Raw genomic sequence first — 10018 nt, 5'->3', positions numbered from 1 at the left:
GTTCATGCTTCCCAGTTTTGTTTTCAATATGCACGACTTGAAAGATACGTTAGGGAATGAAACAGTTCAAGTCAAATATCACTAACCTCAAGTGGAAGGATGATGTTGTTGTTGTAGCTTCTTACTTCTTCACTTCTTCAAGTCTTCGCAATACTTATAATGTCTCATATCCTAATACTTTCAAGCGAACCTATACGAAGTTGACTCTAGTACATAATCAAGCGACTCTTAAAATGAATTTTGATTCAGTAAAATATGACAACCAAATTTGACATACCAACGCTTGATGGGTTCAACCGATCTATGCTCTAACAATCTCCCCCTTTATGAATTTTAGTGACAAAACTCTTACAATCATATGGATAACAAAATTACAAGAATTCATTACACATACGCTTGATTCCCGAATTCAACAGCACAATAACCTGCATACATTCAATCCTTAAATGTTGTTGTTGATATTATAATAACAAAGCTAATACTCCCCCTAAAGGTGAGATAGGTAGATTTCATCAATCCGCACGTCTTTGTTATACCAATTAATATGATATGATACTCCCCCTTAGTCTATGCTTTCACTCTTTCATTAGATAAACGTTTAAGCACAATTGTTTTTTTCCTTAGTGATACCAATCAATATAAAATCAATGCCAGTATCACTTGTTTACTCCATATATTTCTCCCCCTTTTTGTCACAAAATGACAAAGAAACAAAAAAATAAAGGACAACACGAAAAGAATCTTACAAATCTCAAAATAGACTTGCAAACCTATAGAGTTAAGCACGAGGGTTCCACACACCATTTTTGTTAACCAATATCAAAACCGAAACTACAAAGTAATTTGTTTTGATATGTTATCAAAGAAACAATTGCCCGAAGCAATTTTCCCAATTTAGTTTAGCAAAACAAAAATCAACTAAGCACCTTAGTCCCTTTGCTAAACCGATTGTACAAAAACAATCGCTTCATTCGATAAGACCAAAATAAAGATAACTTTATTTTTCTCATCAGGTTCTAATTATCCATATAACTTAGACCTTTCAATTTTAAACAAGACAAGCACTAGGTTAGTTAACTAGCATTTCTTGTTAAGGCATTTGATTAGACTTGAATGACCGAAACCTCCACTTTGATAAGTCTAACTAAGATAAACATAGTTTCTCTTATCCGGAATCGAATTGGACTAAACAACTCATCCCGTAAACCTTTTCTTCAGCCATAAATAATCCATACAAACCAAAATAAATCAACTTGCATAATTATTCACCTCAACTGGAAGCAATTGAATCAACATAAGCATTAAAACACCGCAATTGCACCGAAATTTTGTAAGCCTAAACAATTGATACCACACAATAAAGCAAGATAACAATAGTTTTTCTTAACCGGAACCAATTGAATCACACACACATCCATACACACATCATGGAATAAAACATCAATTGTACCAAAATTTTATTAAGCAAAAGCAAAATATATATGAAATAAAATCATGCTTTTCTTAAACAGGAAAACAATTAACTAACAACATTGTTACCTCAAATTTCGCATCCAGTTCTCCAATATGTTTGCATCTTCTTCCGGCGCATCGTTATTATCGTCGGTGATTATAGGGGTCGTAAATGTGCTCAGTACGTTGGTGTCAATTAAAACTGTTGAAAAATTTGGTAGAAGAGCATTGCTTCTTCAAGCTTGTTGTCAAATATTCATCAGTCAAACTATAATAGGGATCATTCTGCTAGTAAATTTGAAGGCAACGGGATCGTTAGGCAATGTAGAAGCTATGGTTGTAGTCGTGCTGGTATGTCTGTTTGTTATGAGCTTTGCGTGGTCATGGGGACCATTGGGTTGGTTGATTCCAAGTGAAACGTTTCCCCTCGAAACAAGAACGACGGGTTTTGCATTTGCAGTTAGTTCAAACATGTTGTTCACCTTCATCATAGCTCAAGCATTCTTGTCAATGATGTGTCATATGCGTGCAACCATCTTTTTCTTCTTCGCTGCTTGGATTCTTGTCATGGGCCTTTTCGTAGTATTTTTTCTGCCAGAGACTAAGAATGTTCCAATAGATGATATGATTGAAAGAGTCTGGAAGCAACGTTGGTTTTGGAAGAAATATATGGATTGCGATCAAGACGTAAATGGTCAGAGGATTCCAAGCCAACCTCAGCTTTAAACAGTAATTTGAAAGGCTATACAAAACACATAAACTGACTGCTTGAAGTTTGTTTTGAATCTTGATCTGTTTCGATCTTTTTCAATTGCCTTTGGTTCCCTATATGCTATGCACTTGTTCTGTATTTTATAAGAATCCTTTACATATATCCCTGTAAAAATGCGGTGGCTAGTTAATATCCACAGTAGATGAAATGGCGATGGTTACTCCTCAATACTGTCGGGTGTTGAGAATGGAGAAAACGCACCCCATCATTGCAGCACATAAACCCGAACAAGGTATGGTTAACATTGGTTAATTTGTATGACTGGCACATAAACCCCAAGTCTACTTTGCCCATGGATGAAGATTCTTGAAAATAGGAACTGCTGAATTTTCAGGGCTCCAACCTTAGAAACATTGATGATAAACTTCGCCATGGCTATAACACGTATAATTTGTCTTTTCTTCCATTTTTGGTTGTTGTGACATTTGGGTAACCTCGCTCATTAATGAAGATCTTTTCTTTTCATTTTTTTAGTACAATTAATGAAGACACGGCACCAGTAAAAGCTTTCCTGATGAAAAGTTTTTTTGTTAGTCTTACACACAACTTTTCAAAATTTAGAGATATCTACTTCTGCATTTTTCTTTTTCCTCTTTTTTTTTTCCCTGATGAACTGGATTTTCAGTAGACCAAAAAGAAACATTACAAATGGGAACATCACCGTATCCATTTGAGCAAGAACAGAATGTTTCTACAGAAAGATCCAGCAGATCAGATCAAGATTTTTTTAACTTTCGACTATACGGGCTTCTCTAGCCAACAGATCATACAGAGAGTATTGGAAATTCTAATTTCAAGGGATAAATTTACAGATAGTAGCAGGAGAAAGAGCTAAAAGAGTTTTAATCACTACGGACACTGCAAGAAGGTCAAACGAATAACTTGAGATAGCTGCCACTAACATTTTGCAATCACAATAGATACAGGAAAAAGGTGATTGATTCCATTTTCATCCTTTAGATGACAGCTAACAAAGCACGGCTTTCCGCATTTAGGGACCATGACCCCATTCTGAGCCTGCTTTGATGTTTCTTCTTGCACCTGTGGCATCCATAAGAAGTATGGTATTAAAGCAAACTGCCAGTTTCATAGTCTAAGGCTCTGTCACAAAATTATCAGGAATACATCCCTGGAATTTCAACAGGTTTAGAATAAAGACCATGCAGAACAGTGCGAAGTGGATCAACTGTTTAATGCACACATTATGAGCATTCACAGTGATATCAGGGAAAGAATACCGCCAACTTATATCGGGGGTTAGATTCTAGAGTGACTATCACGTGGTTTACAGTAAGGACCAATGTAAAGGGTGTATTTCTGCATCTTAAATTTACAAACAAAATGAAGACACATGTTTCCATATGAAAGAATCGGCACAATGAAAAATAAGGTTTCCATATGGAGCCCCTAACTCCAGGCAGATAACGAATATTCTAAATGTGGTACCAAATTTTATCTAGCAGATATGCTTTTAGAATTAGAAAGAACTTAAGACCTTACTTCACTGCTACATATATAACAGTAACATACAAACAAAATACTAGGGACTATGAAGCCTGAAACATTCCTACCTGTACTTTCTACAAGAGGTGTGCTCGAGGTCGGAGGAGAGACATTCAGCTGACTGTGTATTGTCTCTCAACAAACCTCGAGGGCCAAATCCTACCGCTTGGGCGCTCTCTCATAGTTTTCACCACCATCGTCATCAGAGTCATCATCGTCATTCTCATCAGAGTCGTCGTCACTTGACCTTTTTCTCTTTGTTGAAACCTCTCCATTTCCAGCACTTACCACACCTTCATCATCATCCTCTTCTGGAATCTCATCCTCTTCTTCACCAATCTCCTCAACTAATTCAAAATCACTAGCATCTTGCGCATCTTCATTGCGACCTATTGGACGGACAAGGTACTCTGCTGCTATATCCTCCTACACAACAATTATGCTTGTAATTATTCATCAGACAGCTGTGACAGCAACCAGAGAACTGAATATGCACTCATAAGTCCCAACCATCATAAACAAAGGATACACCTTGTCAATAAACTAACAGATAAAAACTGAATCTCGTTACAAACCACAATATGAGGATACAAACAGAAATGGCATAGAAAACTAGTCAAAAAATATCCAAGGTCGCACGAAAAAAATCAGCAAATCTTGGATCAAGAGTTACATATTAGGTGTATCTTTTCAGGATCCAAGATTGAGCATAAAGCTTCTAATCTGTCCTAGAAAACATACAAATTCCTCAAAAACATAACAGTAGAAATGGTGAACAAATTATTCTTCGATAAGATTATGAAACCAGAACCCAATAAACTGGCGCAAGAAAAATTCAAGATAACAACAATAATTATATTGAACTTGGTAATCTAAATGCTAAACCCCAAAATTCAAAAAAAAAAATATCACGATAGAGAAACTATACCTCATCATCCTCGACTTCCTCTTCGTTCTCAAGATCTTCCTCCTCATAAACATTATCATCATCTTCTGCGTGAGCAACTGGACTTTCGGTCCCCATTTCCTCCTTCAGAACAATTCCATGTTTGTGAATATTCGACAGTAAGATATAAAGCAAGGTTACAAGTCTTAGAGATAGGTGAAATAGAACGGTCAGGAGGGATGAATAATTGTAGACAAAGGATACACCTAGCCAATGGAAGGTAAACGACAAAATAGACAAGAAGCCAAAATAAAATAACAGCATACAGAGAACTACAGCGAACCGTAACTGAAGTGCATAAATCATATCCATACAATGGAAACAAAATTCACGCACAGATAGTCATCTGAAACACAAACCACATGCTCCTCAATGAACCACTATTCACCATTCAGGGTCAATGAAAAATAATAAAGTGGGGTTGACAAACTCTGCTAGCATGTGGAGTAAACCATGTTTATGCATACACATGGTTCCAACTGTGAATCTAAAAAAAAACAACAGTAGAGTACTTTTGAGGACAAAGGGAAGCAATATGATGCCAAGATATGAAAAAATGTGTGTAAGGGATAATACAAAAAGACAAGCAAAACTATGGATGAAGGGTGTTTCAATTACTACATACCAGATCTGAAGTGCATCTTTTCATGATATATTCAAAAAATTTAAAGATACAAAATGATTCAAAACCTATCCATCATCCAATTGTTCATAAGTTAGGACAACTGAACCGTCCCTCCAACACAAGCTTAAGTGGAAGAATATCCATTCAACACGTCTAGTCTCCCCTAGGCACCGTACTTATATTCCCTGAACCAAAACATAGGTTCCCTGAACAGGTGACTTAACAGTTTATTGGTTATTCATACATTAACCCGAGACTATACAGTTTATAGGTTATTTATATATTAACCCGAAACAAACTAAAATCAGATGGAGGTCAACTACTTTAAACAAGGTTTTGATGCAGCAAGTTACCTTATTCTGATAAGATTGTGAAAAATTGGCAGAGTAGAATTTTGTAGAAAAAATCCCTTGTTATTATTGTGCACAAACTTAAGCTTCTTTTTAAACTACAGTTGAATCAAAAAAAAAAAAAAAAACGAAGTCCCAAGCCAAAAATTTAGGGTGAAAATTACAACAAAAAGTAAAGATAACAGAATTACAAAACAACACAGTAACTCTACAATTAAACCATAATATTGAAAGTATAGAAAGGGAGAAACTATACCTCATCATCTTCGACTTCCTCCTCGTTCTCAAGATCCTCCTCCTCATAAACATCATCATCATCTTCTGCACGACCTACTGGACTCTCTGTTCCCAAATCCACCTATACAACAATTTTATGCTAGTAAATATTAAGAAGTCTGATGTACAACAATGTCACAGGTCATAACGATATATAGTATAGTATTACAGAAGACATGTAAGCAGCACCAATTTATACATCAAAAATGAAGGATACAGTACACCTTGTCAACGGAAATTAAGAGACAAAACTGTATCTCAGTACAAGTGCAAACATGACGATATGACCAGAAATGGCATAAAAAAAAGTATTCCTGAACCGTTTATTGGTCATCTACAAGTAAGACCAAATAAGACCATAGAGGAACTAAAAATAGAAAGCAGCGAACAAAGTTAAACAAGGTTTACAGGAAGCAACTTGCATTACTCAAATGAGATTGATAAGGTGCCACTGCAAATTTTTGCAAAAACTAGCTAAATGGAACCATATTATATATCACATATCTAAGCTTGCTAGACTGCGGATTTGCCGGTAAAAATTTAGGGCAAAAAAAAAACATTAAAAGAAATTGAAGATAACAGAAGTACACACAAAGATAGTAACTTCTACATGATAAACTACAAAACTACATTAAAAAAAAAAAAAAGCAACTAACCTCATCATCTTCCACTTCCTCCTCATTCTCGATATCCTCCTCCTCATAAACATCGTCATCATCTTCTGCCTCTGCACGACCTACAGGACTTTCTTTACCCAAATCCTCCTACATAACAATCACATGTTTGTAAATTTTAATCAATCAGGTGTAATACAAGGTCACATGTCACAACAAACTAAAAGGGACTTGTTAGATTGTGGAAGAGAACACATGTCAATTGTTGAATATGCAACGGCACGCATCATTAAAACAGAGAGTACCTCTTGACGGTAGAAACTAAGGGAAAATACTAAATCTCACTACAAACCAAAGAAAATGAGGATATAATAAGAAATAACATTGGTATTTTACATTAGTAAGCTAGAGCAAAGTGTATCTTGCGCAAGTCAAGACTAAGCATGGAACTTTAAGAGATGTAGCATGCTTCACAACAGCATACATCAACCAGTGTATTAATTAGTTAACACAATCAAAACCATTCCCTCAAGACTAAGTGGAACACTATCAATCCAACATGTCTATGTCTCCTCCAGACAACAATCACAACATACATAATCCTGCATAGCCGTAAGTCACCTAGACAGGTGATCATAACAGGTTATTGGCCAGTTAGAAATCAAACCAAATAAGGTCCAAGAGGAACTAAAACTAAATGGGAGAAGTTAAACAAGGAACTTGACTTGTTCGAACAAAAGTTACCAATTGGAACACCGACATTTTGGTATAAATTAACTAAAATTTATACACAAGTTTAATCTTCTTCTTGAACAACTGATTTAAAATAAGAAAGAGAAACTAACATATATTGGATTAAAGTTTCTGAAACCTTAATAGGTGAAAGAAATTAAGGATAACAAACAGAAATGCACACAACAACTTGGTACCATCTACATGATAAACCCCAAAACTGAAGTTGAAAGTACTGAAAAGGAGAAATATACCTCATCATCTTCGACTTCCTCCTGGTTCTCATCATCATCCTCCTCGTACACATCATCATCGTCGTCATCATCTTCTTCTTCTGCGCGAGCTACTGGACGAACAAGGTATTCTGTTCCCAAATCCTCCTGCACGACAATTATATATTTATGAATATTCAACAGTCAGGAGTAGGACTAGGAGATCACAGGTAATAGCAATAACCAGAGCTGAAAGGGATCTGGGATCGTTGAGTTTGCATGGGGCTGAAGTGTCAATGGTTGAATATGCACCCATACACATGAAAACATACACAAAGGATTTATCGTCTCAATAACAACTAAGGGACAAAACTGAATCTCAGTACAAGCCAAAAAACGAAGATACAACCAGAAATGGCATAAATCACTATGACTAACCATAAAGAATGTGTACATATCACTATAAAGATAAACAGAATGGCATGTACAGGAGCAGATGCTAATCTAAAGCACAAAGAAGCATGCTCCCATGCTCAAACTACTTGGAAGTTGTTCGCTGGCACTTAATCCACACTATCTCATTACCACACATAATCAACTGCTTCCAACCTTCATAACTCAGCTCCTACAAACCAAAACCCACTATGGAGACAAAGGTTAAATAGGAATTCTTTGAAGTAACCAACTCACTCATCAGTAAGCCCTACGGATCGCAACAACTCTCAAACAGGAACTCATTCAGGTATGCTAGTTCACTTGCATCAACCACTTGCCAACACCACCTACACCTCCATCCAGAATAAACCATCTAACACACAACAAATCAAATGGATGAACAGCTCAAACTAAGAATATTGTCCATATAGAAGGGTATCCGTATCCGGGCTGGGCAACAATTATTTACAGGAAGTTCTATAGGTGAGAAAAAGAACAGCTCTAAATAATGAAATATGGGCACAACCTATTGCACTGAAGATGTTAATCAGACAGAATAGACACCTAACTGAATCAGCCACTTGTCAAGTTTATCCAGGGGAGAGCAGAACCACACTAATACATGGCATCCATGCTACATGAATTACGACACATGCTGGCAATCATGTGGAGCTTCAATTAATCCCTATTCTACAAAGAATGAAATCAAGCAGCTGGAATTCTAACGCAAACTACAATGAGCAGAGCCAACAAGCTACAGTCCTTGCACACTACTAAAAACTGTAGGACTGACTCCCACCTTTTTGTTATCTTCTATACCCAGTGTGACCTATAAGCCCCTATAACATTTCCCCTGTGTAATTATTTTCTATTGCTCAATCAGCTAATGTGTATTTTACTAAGCTTTTTCCTAAAATACCAATATTTGTTTCTCAAAATAGAAAAACAGGATTTTCCCCCTTTATATGGGTCACTAAAACTTAAACAAACGAACACTTTTAACTTAAAAGAGCATATATTCCTAACGTTAACATTTTCAAACTACTACCGAACAGATGTTAGCAGCATCTAAAAGATAAACCCCATAAAAAATTGAAGTTAACAGCATAAAAATTAGAAACTCACCTCATCATCATCTTCATCATCCTCGTCGTCCTGCTCTTCTTCATCATCAACACCACCTTCTTCATCCTCATCTTCCTCGTCATCAGCATCCACATCAATAACAGAAATAACTTGAGGAGCAGGAATAACAACAGGAGCAGCACCAGCACCAGTCAAAACCTCTTCTCCTTCATCTACTTCATCATCTTCCTCTTCATCCTCCTCCTCATCTCCACCACTAACAGAAACCACATCCTCTTCTTCACTATTATTATCTCCACCATCACTCACAGAAACCACATCATCCTCCTCTTCAGTATTATTATTATTATGATGATGATTATTTTGATGATGATTATTATTATCTCCACCTTCTACACCACAACCGCCACCAGAATCTATCTTAGTATCAATATTTTGATGATGATGATTGATCTCATCATAACCATTCCTAAACCTAATTTCAGCTTTACCATTCATAACCCTACCAATATCTTCTTTCTCTTTATCTATTTCTCCTTCATCATTACCTCTAATTCCCATCACTTTTCTCTAATTCAAACCCTGACTATCAAATTCGAAACCCTAATTTTTTTAGAAAATAAAAAAATTGGAAATCAAAAAATTTGGGGGAAGATGGAGAGAGAAAGTGAGAATTTGATGGAGAGAGAGTTTTTTTTCAAAGAGTCAAAGTTCTCTAACACTTTGCTTCTCAAACTTAATCTCATCCGTAAATACTATGTTGGTTCGGATCGATGACGTGGTTAAAGATCTAATGGTTTAGTTTGATTTTCCCTGTTTTTGTGTTTTTGTTTAGGGTTTTCTTTCCAATCGAAAGAGGGCGAATCTGACGCGTTTTGTCTTTTCTTACTCGAGTGTCCCAAATTTAATGCAACATTGAGAATTTATTTATTTAGGGGTAGGTACATGGAAATTACGGAGGATTTTCTCGCATTTGCTTTATCTGTTGCGATTTGGTGTGTAGAAAAGCAAGATA

At 36.2% G+C, this 10018-nt stretch overlaps 1 protein-coding gene across 3 annotated transcripts; it reads right to left on the bottom strand.

The window, feature by feature from the left end:
* Nucleotides 1-2873: 2873 nt before the first annotated feature.
* Nucleotides 2874-9727, bottom strand: LOC113357994 (acidic leucine-rich nuclear phosphoprotein 32-related protein 1-like). Of its 3 annotated transcripts, XR_003364091.1 has the most exons (7): nucleotides 9043-9727; nucleotides 7525-7650; nucleotides 6581-6688; nucleotides 5905-6006; nucleotides 4656-4757; nucleotides 3796-4153; nucleotides 2874-3265 (listed from the first exon to the last, which is right to left on the bottom strand). XR_003364091.1 is itself a non-coding variant. In XM_026601491.1 (6 exons), the coding sequence occupies exons 1-6, from the start codon at nucleotides 9562-9564 to the stop codon at nucleotides 3887-3889; spliced, it is 1227 nt and encodes a 408-aa protein (XP_026457276.1). In that variant the 5' UTR covers nucleotides 9565-9727; the 3' UTR covers nucleotides 3516-3886. The 3 variants fall into 3 exon arrangements, 1 of the variants encoding a protein (XP_026457276.1); XM_026601491.1 differs by lacking the exon at nucleotides 2874-3265 and having other exon boundaries at nucleotides 3516-4153; XR_003364092.1 differs by lacking the exons at nucleotides 5905-6006; nucleotides 6581-6688.
* Nucleotides 9728-10018: the final 291 nt, after the last annotated feature.

Source organism: Papaver somniferum, chromosome 3 (genome assembly GCF_003573695.1).
Source record: "Papaver somniferum cultivar HN1 chromosome 3, ASM357369v1, whole genome shotgun sequence".
Classification (NCBI taxonomy): Eukaryota; Viridiplantae; Streptophyta; class Magnoliopsida; order Ranunculales; family Papaveraceae; genus Papaver; species Papaver somniferum.
The sequence above is the reverse complement of the archived record's forward strand: the minus strand, read 5'-3'. Positions and strand labels throughout refer to the sequence as shown.